This window comes from Salmo trutta, chromosome 22 (assembly GCF_901001165.1).
Source record: "Salmo trutta chromosome 22, fSalTru1.1, whole genome shotgun sequence".
NCBI lineage: Eukaryota > Metazoa > Chordata > Actinopteri > Salmoniformes > Salmonidae > Salmo > Salmo trutta.
Genome location: NC_042978.1, coordinates 44,035,722 through 44,052,378, shown reverse-complemented (window position 1 = coordinate 44,052,378; position 16,657 = coordinate 44,035,722). Strand labels below are relative to the sequence as shown.

The 16,657-nt window shown below is 43.5% G+C and overlaps 1 protein-coding gene and 1 long non-coding RNA gene across 6 annotated transcripts in view; one reads left to right on the top strand and one right to left on the bottom strand.

Annotated features, from left to right (window-relative positions):
* Positions 1-16,657, top strand: part of LOC115158776 (uncharacterized) — a 95,762-nt gene that overhangs the window by 1,809 nt on the left and 77,296 nt on the right. The gene's annotated exons all lie outside the window — the stretch shown is intronic.
* Positions 1-16,657, bottom strand: part of LOC115158775 (complement factor H-like) — a 31,836-nt gene that overhangs the window by 1,234 nt on the left and 13,945 nt on the right. For 2 of the 5 annotated variants that reach the window (XM_029708082.1, XM_029708081.1), the window contains exons 2-7: positions 15,788-15,931; positions 11,382-11,555; positions 5,429-5,623; positions 1,417-1,584; positions 1,078-1,283; positions 766-802 (exon numbers count right to left, since the gene is read on the bottom strand). In XM_029708082.1, the coding sequence (XP_029563942.1) occupies positions 782-802; positions 1,078-1,283; positions 1,417-1,584; positions 5,429-5,623; positions 11,382-11,555; positions 15,788-15,931 (908 nt within the window). In that variant the 3' untranslated portion in view covers positions 766-781. Of the gene's footprint in view, positions 1-765; positions 806-1,077; positions 1,284-1,416; positions 1,585-5,428; positions 5,624-11,381; positions 11,556-15,787; positions 15,932-16,657 lie in introns of all 5 variants that reach the window. The other 3 variants (XM_029708083.1, XM_029708085.1, XR_003868732.1) reach the window with 3 other exon arrangements.

Below are 16,657 nucleotides of genomic sequence, written 5' to 3'. Positions count from 1 at the left end.
ATCACCACTACTATAGATCAGAGTCTGTGGATTAATACTGCTGATCACTACTACTATAGATCAGAGTCTGTGGATTAATACTGCTGATCACTACTATTACAGATCAGAGTCTGTGGATTAATACTGCTGATCACTACTACTATAGATCAGAGTCTGTGGAGTAATGCTGCTGATCACTCCTACTATAGAGGAGAGTCTGTGGAGTAATACTGATGATCACTACTACTATAGATCAGAGTTTGTGGAGTAATACTGCTGATCACTCCGATTATAGAGGAGAGTGGACAGTGTTTAACCATGTGACCTTTCACTGTGTGTCAGTGATTAGAGAAACGACTCCCGGTTGGTTTGTTACTTTCCGACATGTTTCTGTTATGCTCCACTGATAAGCCATAGCATGCTGTTCATATTACTGATTATAATACTGATTATATTACTGTTTATAATACTGTTTATATTACTGATTATATTACTGTTTACAATACTGATTACAATACTGATTATATTACTGTTTATAATACTGTTCATATTACTGATTATAATGCTGATTACAATACTGACTATATTACTGTTTATAATACTGTTTATAATACTGATTATATTACTTTTTACAATACTGATTGTAATACTGTTTACAATACTGTTTATAATACTGTTTAAAAAACTGTTTGTAATACTTGACTTCAGGAACTTGCTCTGCCTTCACTCTGTCTACAGGTTTGTGTGATTATAAGACATGCCATTCTCCTTGTTAATTTAACTCACCCATTATGTTCATCATCTACCTATGAATCAAGATGGCTACCTAAAAACCAAAGAACAAATGATTGTGTTTAGTCAGAAGGTTACACATTGTGGCCTCATTGAATATTATCAAACAGGTGGATTGATTTTCATAAAAAAAGGTTTCAATCAAAATGAGAAAATACTATCCATTTCTATTGTATTTATCTACAGTAGATAGCTCACAAGGCATTCTGGACTTATGTATTCCATATATTAGATGATGTTAACCTGTTAATGTTGAGAGAATGACTATCTTACACTGATGGGTGTTCCTTTACATGACATGAACTTACATATAGGTTTGTGTTCTCCATACTGCATCTCTCCATCATCACACTTCACCTCAATTTCTACTATATTCCATCCGAATCTTTTGTATTTATGGTAATATCCCTCTTTGCACTGAAGAGTCTTTTTTTCACCGTGCGCAATATTGTCTTTCATGGGTAAATTCTGTAGATTGTACTCTGCATCAAAAGTGGAAATCTCACAAGGTCCTGATGGAAATGAAACCCAGTAATTATTTTTTTCCCTTAGTGTACAGTACATATTCATACATTTATATACTCACATACACTTGACATGTAGATATGACACCATTTTCAGACCAGTTGAAAATAATGTACTTACGTAAACACTTTGGAGGGCTCGGCCATATTCCATTCTGACATCTGATGCTGCCTGTGAAACTCAGTGTATACCGTCTGCTGCATTGGTAGTACACCTCTGTAATACCTTCATCTCTCTTTTCCTTGATGAAATCTCCATTTTCAATACTAGGGGGATCAGGACAGCTTGCTAGATTAAATAGGGAATAGATAGAAATCATGATATAATACTATGAAAATACATTACAATGATACAGTACCAGGATAATACAATACCATGAAAATACATTACAATGAAACAGAACAGGATAGTACAATACCATGGTAATACAGTAGGATAATCAGGATAGGATAATACAGTACCATGATACCGCACCATAATACACTATCATGATAATACAATACCATGATAATACATTGTCAAGATTATACAGTACCATGAAAATACAGTAACATGATAATACAGCACCATGGTAATACAGTACCATAGACTTAAGACTTACCTTTACACTCAACTGGCATGTGCCATTCTCCATTCTTGCAAGTTGCTTTTCCTCCAGGGCCTTTGTATGGGCTAATGCATGTATCATTTATTTGGTTCCCACTTTTTCTCTGCGAACTTTTAAAATGTGCTACTTTTTACTTTTACTTGAGTAGTATTTTACACCACTACTTTTACTTCTACTTGATTACAATTTCATTAAAGTAACAGTACTTCTGCTTGAGTAGGATTTTACAGTACTCTTTCCACCCCTGCTGTACAGTAATACACAATGACACACCTGTCTATTACTCCTTATACCCTCAATATGATGCATGCTCCCTTTATATCTGGGGGAAACAATGGCATGAAACATTACAGAACGCATTGTGACACATCGTTCAGTTAACAGCACACTATGAGGACCTGTTCTATAAAGCATTACCATATCATTACATTTTGGCTAAGCTGTCAGTTTGGTAAAAGCACTGAACAGAGCAATATCTGGAAAAACAAATCGGAGCAAAGTGAGTGAACGTTCATGCCATTACCAATTCCACACCAAATCATCAAATAGGGAATCAAACAATAGGCTAAAATCTGATGCTTGATCTTTCCAGTAGCCTTAAACCCTCTGGATCAGTGTCTTTACTCACATCCTCAGAGTTTTAGATGAATGAGTATAAATGTCATCCTAACTTTACAGCCAAGTGTCTGGGTGTCACGTCCTGACCATAGAAAGCTGTTATTTTCTATGGTAGAGAAGGTCAGGGCGTGACAGGTTTTATTTTGTAGGTTAGATTTTCTATGTTGGGTTATTCTAGATTTGTATTTCTATGTTGGGCTTTGTTTGGGATGATCTCCAATTAGAGGCAGCTGGTCATCGTTGTCTCTAATTGGAGGTCATATTTAAGTTGGTGTTTGTCCCACCTGGGTATGTGGGAGATTCATTTTGAGTAGTGTATGTTTCACCTCTGCGTCACGTTTTTTTGTCATTCAGTTAATTTATGTATTTCATAGTTTCACTGTCACGTCCTGACCAGCAGAGGGAGTAATTGTATTAGTTTTGGTCAGGACATGGCAGAGGGTTTGTGTTGTGTATGTTCTAGGGTAGTTTTCTATGTGTAGGTTGGGTGCTGGACTCTCAGTTGGAGGCAGGTGTTTCTAGTTGCCTCTGATTGGGAGTCCTATAAATAGGTGTGTGTTTTTGTTTGTCACTTGTGGGTAGTTGTTTGAGAGCACTGCTTTTGTGGAGCCTGCTTCTCTGTTCCTGTCGTTAGTTTGTTTATTGTTTTTCCGTGGTGTTCTCATTATTATAATAAATATGTTGAGCACGCAACCCGCTGCGCCTTGGTCCCATTCTCTCTTCCACGACAGCTGTGACAGAACTACCCACCCTAACAGGACCAAGCAGCGGAGGAAATCTGGCGAGGACCGGGGAACACGGCTGGTAAGGGAGCCCGAGAGGCAGCCCCAATAAAACATTTTTGGGGGGGCACAAGGGCAGTTTGGCTGGGCGAGGATGGAGCCCCAGGCCAGCTCCCCGTACCCTTTTTGGGCAGAGACATACTGGACAGGTCCCGTGCTTTGGGGTGATGGGTGCTGTGGCGAGGCCGGGTATTTTCAGGCCGGTACGCGCAGTACCAGCGCCCCGCATGTGCCAGGGGAAAGTGGGCATCCAGCCAGTAGGGGTGATGCCAGCCCTGTGCTCGAGACCGCCAGTGCGCCTCTACGGTCCAGTGTTTCCCGCTACACGCACTAGCCTTGAGGTGCGTGTCTCCAGGCTGGCACGTCCAGTACCAGCCCCACACATCAGGCTTCTAGTGCGTCAACCCAGTCCGACTCGGCCTGTTCCCGCTCCCCGCACTAGCCTTGAGGTGCGTGTCTCCAGGCTGGCATGTCCAGTACCAGCCCCACGCATCAGACTTCTAGTGCGTCAACCCAGTCCGACTCGGCCTGTTCCCGCTACACGCACTAGCCTTGAGGTGCCTGTGTCTCCAGGCAGGCACGTCCAGTACCAGCCCCACGCATCAGGCTTCTAATGCGTCAACCCAGTCCGACTCGGCCTGTTCCCGCTCCCCGCACTAGCCCTGAGGTGCGTGTCTCCAGGCTGGCACGTCCAGTACCAGCCCCACGCATCAGGCTTCTAGTGCGTCAACCCAGTCCGACTCGGCCTGTTCCCGCTACACGCACTAGCCTTGAGGTGCGTGTCTCCAGGCTGGCACATCCAGTACCAGCCCCACGCATCAGGCTTCTAGTGCGTCAGCCCAGCCTCGCCAGTCTGGAGCCGCCAGATCCGCCAGCCAGTCTGGAGCTGCCAGAGCCGCCAGCCAGCCTGGAGCCGCCAGAGCCGCCAGCCAGCCTGGAGCTGCCAGAGCCGCCAGCCAGTCTGGAGCCGCCAGAGCCGCCAGCCAGTCTAGAGCCGCCCGCCAGTCAGGAGCTGCCAGAGCCGCCCGCCAGTCAGGAGCTGCCAGAGCCGCCCGCCAGTCAGGAGCTGCCAGAGCGGCCCGCCAGTCAGGAGCTGCCAGAGCGGCCCGCCAGCCGGGCGCAGCCAGGGTCGTCCGCCAGCCGGGCACAGCAAGGCTCGCCCGTCAGCCGGGCGCAGCCATCGCCGCCCGCCAGCCAGGCGTAGCCATCGCCGCCCGCCAGCCGGGCGCAGCCAGAGGCACCCGCCAGCAGGGCGCAGCAAGAATTGCCCGCCAGCCGGGCGAAGTCAGGTTAGCCCACCAGTCCTCCGACACGGCCAGGGGCGCCACCTAAGTGGGCGACGCCGAGGGTGGAGCGGGGTCCACGTCCTGCACCTGAGCCGCCTCCGATATAGGTGGGTTGGGGAGAGGGGGTGTAGCACAGTGCCGTCGTTGCCGGCAGCCACCCTCCCTTCCCTCCCTTTAGTTTAGGGGGATTTTTCTGTTTGTTTTGCGGGTTTTCTGTGTTTTTCTTTTGAGGTGCATTCAGGGTCTGCACCTTTAGGGGGGGAACTGTCACGTCCTGACCAGCAGAGGGAGTAATTGTACTAGTTTTGGTCAGGACGTGGCAGAGGGTTTGTGTTGTGTATGTTCTAGGGTAGTTTTCTATGTGTAGGTTGGGTGCTGGACTCTCAATTGGAGGCAGGTGTTTCTAGTTGCCTCTGATTGGGAGTCCTATAAATAGGTGTGTGTTTTTGTTTGTCACTTGTGGGTAGTTGTTTGAGAGCACTGCTTTTGTTGAGCCTGCTTCTCTGTTCCTGTCGTTAGTTTGTTTATTGTTTTTCCATGGTGTTCTCATTATTATAATAAATATGTTGAGCACGCAACCCGCTGCGCCTTGGTCCCATTCTCTCTTCCACGACAGCTGTGACAGAACTACCCACCCTAACAGGACCACAGCAAGGCTCGCCCGTCAGCCGGGCGCAGCCATCGCCGCCCGCCAGCCAGCCATTTTCATTTGACTTTTTATCTTTAAATCTTCATTGTTGAAAAAGGACCCGGAAGTAAGCATTTCACTGTTAGCCAACACCTGTTGTTTACCAAGCATGTGACAAATAAAATGTGATTTGATTTGAGTATGAACATACGTTCACAATCTGTAGAAGATGACCACTTTCCGTCCTCTTTGCATGTTATTGTATTTTCAGTCTGACGTGAGAAAAATATCCAGAATCCTGAGGTACAGGTCACCGTTACCCTTTCATTAGGCAAGAACAGATTTCTGCCAGCAGGTGTATAACTGGTTCCTCTTGGTGGCAATGATAATTTACATTTAGCAAATGCTGTTTAGAGACAAAACAATTACAGAAAAACATTATATTAGTATATTGCTTGAAGTCAAAGAGATGAGTTACCCTGCAGTCTTAAAGGGGCAATCTGCAATAATCAACAATAAGAAAGCGGTCACCCTGCCACTGAGTAATGGGGCTGGGGTATGGGGCTGGAGAAATGTAATCACTCTCAAATTCATAGACAGAGCTATGTGTGCAAGGAATGAGGCTAGGCAATTGCATTGTTTACCAACTATACTCAGCAAAAAAAGAAATGTCCCTTTTTCAGGACCCTGTCTTTCAGATCTTCATTGTAAAGGGTTTAAATACTGTTTCCCATGCTTGTTCAATGAACCAAAAACAATTAATGAACATGCACCTGTGGAACGTTCGTTAAGACACTTACAGCTTACAGACGGTAGGCAATTAAGGTCACAGTTATAAAAACTTAGAGGCCTAAAGAGGCCATTTTACTGACTCTGAAAAACACCAAAAGAAAGATGCCCAGGGTCCCTGCTCATCTGCATGAACGTGCTTTAGGCATGCTGCAAAGAGCCGTGAGGACTGCAGATGTGGCCAGGGCAATAAATTGCAATGTACGACTGTGAGACGCCTAAGACAGCGCTACAGGGAGACAGGATGGACAGCTGATCATCCTCGCAGTGGCAGACCACGTGTAACCACACCTGCACAGGATCGGTACATCCGTACATCACACCTGCGGGACAGGTACAGGATGGCAACAACAACTGCCCAAGTTACTCCAGGAACGCACAATCCCTCCATCAGTGCTCAGACTGTCTGCAATAGCCTGAGAGAGGCTGGACTGAGGGCTTGTAGGCCTGTTGTAATTTATCAACCCATGGAGGTCTGGATTTGGAGTCACACTCAAAATTAAAGTGGAAAACCACACTACAGGCTGATCCAACTTTGATGTAATGTCCTTAAAACAAGTCAAAATGAAGCTCAGTAGTGTGTGTGGCCTCCACGTGCCCGTATGACCTCCCTACAATGCCTGGGCATGCTCCTGATGAGGTGGCGGATGGTCTCCTGAGGGATCTCCTCCCAGACCTGGACTAAAGCATCCGCCAACTCCTGGACAGTCTGTGGTGCAACGTGGCGTTGGTGGATGGAGCGAGACATGATGTCCCAGATGTGCTCAATTGGATTCAGGTCTGGGGAACGGGCGGGCCAGTCCATAGCATCAATGCCTTCCTCTTGCAGGAACTGCTGACACACTCCAGCCACATGAGGTCTAGCATTGTCTTGCATTAGGAGGAACCCAGGGCCAACCGCACAAGCATATGGTCTCACAAGGGGTCTGAGGATCTCATCTCGGTACCTAATGGCAGTCAGGCTACCTCTGGCGAGCACATGGAGGGCTGTGCGGCCCCCCAAAGAAATGCCACCCCACACCATGACTGACCCACCGCCAAACCGGTCATGCTGGAGGATGTTGCAGGCAGCAGAATGTTCTCCACGGCGTCTCCAGACTGTCACGTCTGTCACGTGCTCAGTGTGAACCTGCTTTCATCTGTGAAGAGCACAGGGCGCCAGTGGCGAATTTGCCAATCTTGGTGTTCTCTGGCAAATGCCAAACGTCCTGCACGGTGTTGGGCTGTAAGCACAACCCCCACCTGTGGACGTCGGGCCCTCATACCACCCTCATGGAGTCTGTTTCTGACCGTTTGAGCAGACACATGCACATTTGTGGCCTGCTGGAGGTCATTTTGCAGGGCTCTGGCAGTGCTCCTCTTGCTCCTCCTTGCACAAAGGCGGAGGTAGCGGTCCTGCTGCTGGGTTGTTGTCCTCCTACGGCCTCCTCCACGTCTCTTGATGTACTGGCCTGTCTCCTGGTAGCGCCTCCATGCTCTGGACACTACGCTGACAGACACAGCAAACCTTCTTGCCACAGCTCGCATTGATGTGCCATCCTGGATGAGCTGCACTACCTGAGCCACTTGTGTGGGTTGTAGACTCCGTCTCATGCTACCACTAGAGTGAAAGCACCGCCAGCATTCAAAAGTGACCAAAACATCAGCCAGGAAGCATAGGAACTGAGAAGTGGTCTGTGGTCCCCACCTGCAGAACCACTCCTTTATTGGGGGTGTCTTGCTAATTGCCCATAATTTCTACCTGTTGTCTATACCATTTGCACAACAGCATGTGAAATGTATTGTCAATCGGTGTTGCTTCCTAAGTGGACAGTTTGATTTCACAGAAGTGTGATTGACTTGGAGTTACATTGTGTTGTTTAAGTGTTCCCTTTATTTTTTTGAGCAGTGTATATATCAATCATACATTTCAATTGATCTGCAACATTTTATGTCCTACATTAGGAATTAGAGAAAACCAAGGATATGTTGTGGTTAACATGGTCTTGGCCTTCTATTCCAGAATACGTGCAGATCCCCTTTAAATAGCTCACAAAGTTAGGCAAAGTTGATATTTATCCCTCTCAGCAAAAAGCTTTTTCAAAGGTCAACTGCCCTTTAGAACCAATTTCTCTTTTAAAAGGCCTATATAGCATCAATATGAGTAAGAAACATTAATTCTAGTGTCAAAATTGACTACAAAGTGTATATACTATCATTTTGGTAATGAAGTCAGTGTCGTCCAAAACGTGTTTGGTACGTGACTGCATCAGGATTCTCTTGAAGGTTTGGTTTGGATTACAACTAATGACACGTTCATAACAAATGGGAACTTGGACCTCGTATCTCTCAGACTTCCGACTTCAGTGAGATCAAAACAACTGGGAACTCGCCCACTGCACTTGAACTGCTTCGCCAGACAAGATGTGTGGTTAGTATTTGCCCTTGCTCGGGAACTAGCTACTCTAGTGATGGGCTTCCATAAAGTTGTTCAGTAATCTTGTGCAGATGGCCAGGATATGGATTAATGTTACACCTGACTAGTTTCTACTTGCGCTGTCAACCGTCAAGAGACTGGTGTGTTGTTGGTAAGTAAAGGAGTGTTAGGGTTGAACTGGCTATTTGTATGCATAACCTTTATAATATACCGGGGAAGCTATGCTACAATATTAAGTATATAAACTATGGATAAATCAACTGCTGAAGACAGGAAGAACGACACCCAGCGACAGGAAGTGCGTCACTAGGCTGGGACCAGCCTGCACGCCGACAATAGGAGGAGCAAGTTTAAACCACGCTCCTCCTCCCTCTGACAGGCCAGCATTGAGCGGGAACTATCTCTGTCAGAGTATATAAGAGAGAAACAAAGGATGTGTCGCCCTCTTCTTCTGTCTGCCCTGCGAGGTGTCACAGAGAGACCGTATACGAACGACATATTTACCATACACGTGTTTGCATTAATTAAAGTACAGCTAAATCAGAAGTTACTATGTGCTGACTATTTTGTTCTGATACCAGAAACGAATAGACACAACTTTAACAGTAGCTAGCTAAGTTTTGATTATAGCTTGCTAACTAGCTACATGTAGCTACATGCCATCAGTTGATAGGCTATGCCGCTATGATAAATGGCTGCGATATAACTAGTTAAATGCATAGTCAATCCCTAACGTGTGATGTGAGAGGAATATTTGCATAGCTAACATTGCACCTGAAGACAAGGGTTGATCCCTGCTAGCTAACGTTAGCTAGCTAGCTCATAATCTAACAAACCTGATGACATGTATGATACATGTTGCCAGCTTGCTTTCAACAATGTTTCAACTCGAGCTGGCTAGCTGCTGTCCTTTGTTTGTTGTGATTGAATGGTAAAGACACATCCAACAAACATCCACATCAAACCACAACTCCAAGACAACTCTCGTTTGACTAAAATTCCTAACGAGCTTTGATGAAAAACGAGGCCAAATCAGTGCAGTCGCCCTTTAAAACTGTAATGAGGGTGTGTGTTTCTGGAAGTCAATCAACTATTCTGGACAACCAGAAGGTAAATGAGAAAGAGGAGTCTACCGTGTCCGGAAGCAAATTCACCATTAATATTCTATATTCAGAATTCAGCCAAACATCGTTTTAAGGTTTGTTTTACTATTGACAGTTACAGCTGATTTCGGGATTGTACATCGATTTGCTCTCCTTAAATATATGTAATCAGAATTATTTGTTTCAGTCACTGAATTGTTTAATCAAACTTTTTGCTCCCGGCTCCTGATATCAGGGCATAAAAACGTTGATCTGTCTCCTGAATTAGCATAGCATGCATGTCCGCAATGCGCACCAGGTCTGAGCTCGTTTTCCCAGGTTTTCCCTTGCTAAACTAGCTGGCTAGTTGAACTATGCTAGTTTCGTCCTCATTGCCAAACTTCATAAATACTGCACCGTTAACTCCTTTGCTAGTTTTACAACTCATGTAACTAAGAAATTCACTGGAAAGAAACGTTAAAATGATGTATTGTTTCATTGAATAGTCATGACTAATTCAAGATATCTGTCTTACGAATACGATGGTGAAGCATATCATGGCTACTTAATAACACAGATCCAAGTTCAGTTTTGAGATCCACTGGCGTCATTGGCGTAGGGTTAGCTGGACGTTTCTTACTGGTCTTGAAACTGTGATAACGGGCAGCCTTTCCCCGCTTGGCTCAATGGTATATGTTGTGAGTTTGCCAACACAGCCAACTTAACTTTTTTCAACTTTTTTTCAACTGACTACCGTATTTGTTGATTTAAATCACACTTTATTAATAGAATGAATAATCCAGGAAAACCACGAGTTAATTGACATGAGAAAATAGCAACTGTACAGATCGCAATGACTACAGTAATTGGCTAAATTACATCTGGACACTACGGGTTCGTGGAACTCCTCCTCCTCCTCACCACTCTATCAAAGAGTGTATAATACACTGCTCCATACTCTCCCTTCCAGGCTCCTCCTTTTCCACCACATCTTTTAGGTAAAAATTGTTCAATGGGGGCTACTGTGTGAAACTGTGATAAAGCATTGCAAAAGGTACAGTGCTATGGTAATACAGTACCACTGACATAGGACTTACTGCATGCCGAGATGATCTTGTACCATCGCGCTCTAGCGACTCCTGTGGTGGGCCAGGCGCATGCACGCTGACACAGTGTGGCCAGGTGTACGCTGTTTCTTCCCACACATTGGTGCAGCTGGCTTCCGGGTTAAGCGGGCATTGTGTCAAGAAGCAGTGCGGCTTGGCTGGGTTGTGTTTCGGAGGACGCGCGGCTCTCGACCTTTGCCTCTCCGGAGTCCATATGGGACTTGCAGCGATGGGACAAGACTATAACTACCACTTGGATACCATGAAATTGGGGAGAAAAAAGGTATAATATATATATTTTTTTATTATTTTGTGAATATCTCGTGTGCCGCATTGAATTGCCCGGCGGCCGGATGCGGCCCGCGGGCAGTACTTTGCCCCCCCTTGACTAACCGGTACTTTATTTTATTGGACTGAAACATAATCGGGGCGGCAGACAGCCAGTAACCGAGAGGTTGCTGGATCGAATCCTAGAGCTGACAAGTAAAAAATCTGTCATTCTGCCCCTGAACAAGGCAGTTAACCCACTGTTCCCCGGTAGGCCGTCATTGTAAATAAGAATTTGTTCTTAACTGACTTGCTTGGTTAAATTTTAAAATGTGAAGAAAAAAAACGTGGTAACTAGCTGGTACCAAGGTAACGGTACCCAGTGGTACGGGTTCAGATTAACCAAAGAATCAATTATTAACAGGTTATAATTGTCTAATTACCATATGTCCATGTAAATACATGTTGCTTTCTGTACTGTAAAATACAGTCCTACAGACTTACCTTGGCACTCGATTGTCTTACTCCACTCTCCGTTCTTGCAAGTTGCTTTTCCTCTTGAGCCTGTGTTTGGGCCGCTAAGGCATCCATAATCTATTTGGTCCCCATTTTCATATCTCTCTCGGTCAGGAATCAGCAGCATTCTGGTGTCTGCACCCTCAGGTTTACTACAGTAATCTGCAAGCGAAGCGCAGACATGGAGGAATACCCTCCTCCATACACTCTTTTGGCTCCTCCATTTCCACCACATCTTTTAAAAACAGTGTAATCTGTTACTCTGTGTGGAAATATCAATCCAATTGCATTGTTCGACGTTAACCTCTCTTGGGTAGGGGGCAGTATTTGCACGGCCGGATAAAAAACATACCCGATTTAATCTGGTTATTACTACTGCCCAGAAACTAGAATATGCATATAATTGTTTGATTTGGATAGAAAACACCCTAAAGTTTCTAAAACTGTTTGAATGGTGTCTGTGAGTATAACAGAACTCATATGGCAGGCAAAAACCTGAGAAGATTCCAAACAGGAAGTGCCCTCTCTGACCTTCTACACTCTCTTTATTGAAAACTGAGGATCTCTGCTGTAACGTGACACTTCCTACGGCTCCCATAGGCTCTCAGAAGGCGGCAAAACGTTGAATGATGACTTTGCAGCCCATGGCTGAAAAACACTAGCGCTTTTGGATAGTGGTCGTTCTGAGAACAAAGAGACTGGGGAGCGCGTGCATGTGAAGAGTCCATTTTAGATTTTCAGTCTTTGAACGAAAACAGGGTTTCCCGGTCGGAATATTATCGCTTTTTTACGAGAAAAATTGCATAAAAATTGATTTTAAACAGTGGTTGGCATGCTTCGAAGTACGGTAATGGAATATTTAGACATTTTTTGTCACGATACGCGCCGGGCGCGTCACCCTTCGTTACCCTTCGGATAGTGTCTTGAACGCACGAACAAAACAGAGGATATTTGAACATAACTATGGATTATTTTGAACCAAACCAACATTTGTTATTGAAGTAGAAGTCCTGGGAGTGTTTCTTATAGTAAATCTGAGTTTGGTGAGGGCCAAACTTTGTGGGTGTCAAAATAGCTAGCCCGTGATGGCCCGGCTATCTACTCAGAATATTGCAAAATGTGCTTTTGCCGAAAAGCTATTTTAAAATCGGACATAGCGATTGCATAAAGGAGTTCTGTATCTATAATTCTTAAAATAATTTATGTTTTTTGTGAACGTTTATCGTGAGTAATTTAGTAAATTCACCGGAAGTTTGCGGTGGGTATGCTAGTTCTGAAGGTCACATGCTAATGTAAAAAGCTGGTTTTTGATATAAATATGAACTTGATTGAACAAAACATGCATGTATTGTATAACATAATGTCCTAGGAGTGTCATCTGATGAAGATCATCAAAGGTTAGTGCTGCATTTAGCTGTGGTTTGGGTTTATGTGACATTATAGCTTGAAAAATGGGTGTCTGATTATTTCTGGCTGGGTACTCTGCTGACATAATCTAATGTTTTGCTTTCGTTGTAAAGCCTTTTTGAAATTGGACAGTGTGGTTAGATTAACGAGAGTCTTGTCTTTAAAATGGTGTAAAATAGTCATATGTTTGAGAAATTGAAGTAATAGCATTTCTAAGGTATTTGAATATCGCGCCACGTGATTCCACTGGCTGTTGAGTAGGTGGGACGATTTCGTCCCACATACCCTAGAGAGGTTAAAGCTTGTACGGGACAAGTGAAAAAAAAAATTGTTGGGCAAGCACAATATAAATTTAAGTTGTCCGAATGGACAAGTAAAAAAATACATAAAAAAAGAACAATATCAAACAATTACTCAGATCAGAATTGGATCAAAGTGCCCTCCGGATGTGATGTGTTGCGCACCGTTCTCACAATCTCTGCAGAGCACATCGGAATATAATGATTGTATTGCATTGAGAGCCAATCACATTTTTCTACAGTGCATTCGGAAAGTATTCAGACCCCTTAACTTTTTCCAGATTTTGTTAAGTTTCAGCCTTATTCTAAAATGTATTCAATTGTTTTTCCCCCTCATCAATATACACACAATACCCCATAATTACAAAGCAAAAACTGGTTTTAATACATTTTTGCAAATTTATAATAAAAACCCCCTGAAGCATCCACATACATTACATAATCATTCAGTCCCTTTACTCAGTACTTTGTTGAAGCACCTTTGGCAGAGATTACAGCATCGAGTCTTCTTGGGTATGACGCTACAAGCTTGGCACACCTGTATTTTGGGAGTTTCTCCCATTCTTCTCGTCGCTGCACAGCTATTTTCAGGTCTCTCCGTCTTTACCTCGATCCTGACTAGTTTCCCAGTCCCTGCCGCTGAAAAACATCCCCACAGCATGATGCTGCCATCCCATTCTTCACCGTAGGGATAGTGCCAGGTTTCCTCCAGACGTGACGCTTGGTATTCAGTCCAAATAGTTCAATCTTGGTTTCATCAGACCAGAGAATCTTGTTTCTCATGGTCTGAAAGTCCTTTAGGTGCCTTTTGGCAATCTCCAAGTGGGCTGTCATGTGCCTTTTTACTGAGGAGCGGCTTCCGTCTGGCCACTCTACCATAAAGGCCTGATTGGTGGAGTGCTGCAGAGATCGTTGTCCTTCTGGAAGGTTCTCCCATCTCCACAGAGGAACTCTGGAGCTCTGTCAGTGACCATCGGTTCTTGGTCACCTCCCTGACCAAGGCCCTTCTCCCCCTATTGCTTAGTTTGGCCAGGAGGCCAGCTCTAAGGAGAGTCTTGGTATTTCCAAACTTCTCCCACCTCATAATGTGGAGGCTACTGTATTCTTGGGGTGCTTCAATGCTGCAGATATTTTTTGATACCCTTCCCCAGATCTGTGCCTCGACACAATCCTGTCTCAGATCTCTACGGACAATTCCTGCGACCTCATGTCTTGGTTTTTGCTCTGACATGAACTGTCAACAATGAGACCTTATATAGAAAGGTTTGTGCCTTTCCAAATCCTGTACAATCAATTTAATTTACCACAGGTGGACTCCAATCAAGTTGTAGAAACATCTCAAGGATGATCAATGGAAACAGGATTTTGAGTCTCATAGCAAAGTGTCAGAATACTTATTATAAATAAGGTATTGATGTTTTTTATTTTAAGTAAATGTGCACAAATTTCTAAACTCTTTTCGCTTTGTCATTGTGCAGTATTGTGTGTAGATTGATTTATTTAATCCATTTCAGAATAAGGCTGTAATGTAACAATGTGGAAAAATTCAACGGGCATGAATACTTTCCGAATGCACTGTAGTGTACTTAGTGAGTTATTTGCTCAGTTTTTAAAACAACTGTTTTTAAAGAGAGTGGAGTTCCAGCTTTCTGTGAGTTTAACACATATTCGCAACACTAAATAATAAGGAAATGCTACCACTTTACAAACAGAGAATGTAATTGAGATAATGCACTAGTGGAACGGAGCTTAGCGCGCTGTTTGTAGAGTATATATACATATATATATATATATATATATATATATATATATATATATATATATATACTCTATATAGGTCTACCAATGGACCGTTTTTGTTGGACATTACATTCACTGTTATATCAATTACATTGCTATCTAGCAACATTATCTTATTTAGGGTTAGCAATCTAGCTAATGTGTTTTGATTTCCCACTTCCTCATCAGGTGGTGAATTACGTAACATATAATCTAGGCCAATATGAACAAAAAAGATGATTCCTGAAGAGCAACAAATAAATCTAATCATTCTGGATCCTACTTTGACATGAGGAACACCAAAATATCCATCATGCATTCCCTGTACATGTTAGAAATAGCTAACATAGCTAGGCTGCCTAGAGCCCTAATGGAAAGTAGGCCTAACTGTGCATAAGCTAACTCTGTCCATATTACCCAGCTCTAGACAGATGGTATTCTACATTTTTGTCTCATTCTCAGTATGGTAATAATAATGATACTAATGAATTTCATTTTGTAAAGTGTCTTCTTGCATCATACAACACAATTTGGACTTGAGCTTTCACTCAAGTCAAAATCTGTCCTACTTTTCCAAAGGACAAGTGGGTAAAAAAGTTAATGTCAAGCAAAATTTTACCACTCTCCAATTCATAGACATAGCTATGGATGCATGGACAGACCATCCATGATATCAACATTATACTTTGAACCATGTTTTGAGGCTATATAGTGTTTGTTTACATTTACTTTGTTTTACTCATTTGTTTGTAAACAATCTTATACTTTGGGTTATGAGGAGGTGTGACAGTTGAACTAAGCTCATGAGTCATTTATAAGTTATGTTCTTCAAGAATCATTTGGTACATGTAATTCATTTAGAAGTCCAACAATGGGTGTAGTAACTGCAGGTTGCCCCTTTAAACTTACCTTTGCCCTTGATGGTCTTATCCCACTCTCCGTTCTTACAAATTGCAAGACATCCGTACTCTACTTGGTCCCCATTTTCATAACGCTCTCGATCAGGAATCAGCTGCATTCTCCTCCCTGCACCCTCAGGCTTACCACAGTACTCTGCAGATGAAGCACAGCATGTTTGAACTCTCAAAGTGCAACCAACTACAGTGATCGAGAAGGTCACACTTTAAATTACATTCAGCTTATAAAGACTTCATAAAGCCTTCATAATGCTTTCATCAGCACTACATAAATGTGTTACAAATCATCTATAACAGTATGTCATGCTTTATAAAGGGTTCATAAATGGGACATAACTGTGTGACATAATCACCAATGTCAAATGTGACATAACCCACTATGTGAAATATGATAAAAACATGCGCTTTATAAAGGGTGACATGTTATGCTGCAGGATGACACATGCTCTAAAGTGAACACAAGTTAGTCACATTACCTAAACATGTTCCTAGACACTTCCGCCCAAAATGCTCAGAAGGTCTGGTGGACCAACGCATCAAACTTGACTTCTTTAGCCAATACAGAGTGCCGGGAGAATCTCCCAGCGCATTACTCATTGGCTTAATCTACCAACCAATCATCTCCACAACAACTTCCCCCATGTGTCTTGTGCATCAGTCTTATCGGTCAGACGTCTTGGCAGTAAAGAGATTGTGTTTGTAACTCTTATCGGGATAGTTTTCCCCAGAATCTACCAAAGATTATAAGTGTGTAGTCTTTATTCTTCTGGGTGAAGCCATTAGCTATCTATGTCCTTTGCTAATTAGCTAGCTGGAAATGAGGGCTTGTTGTTTTCTCACTCTCTTGAGGCTAGGGGAATGG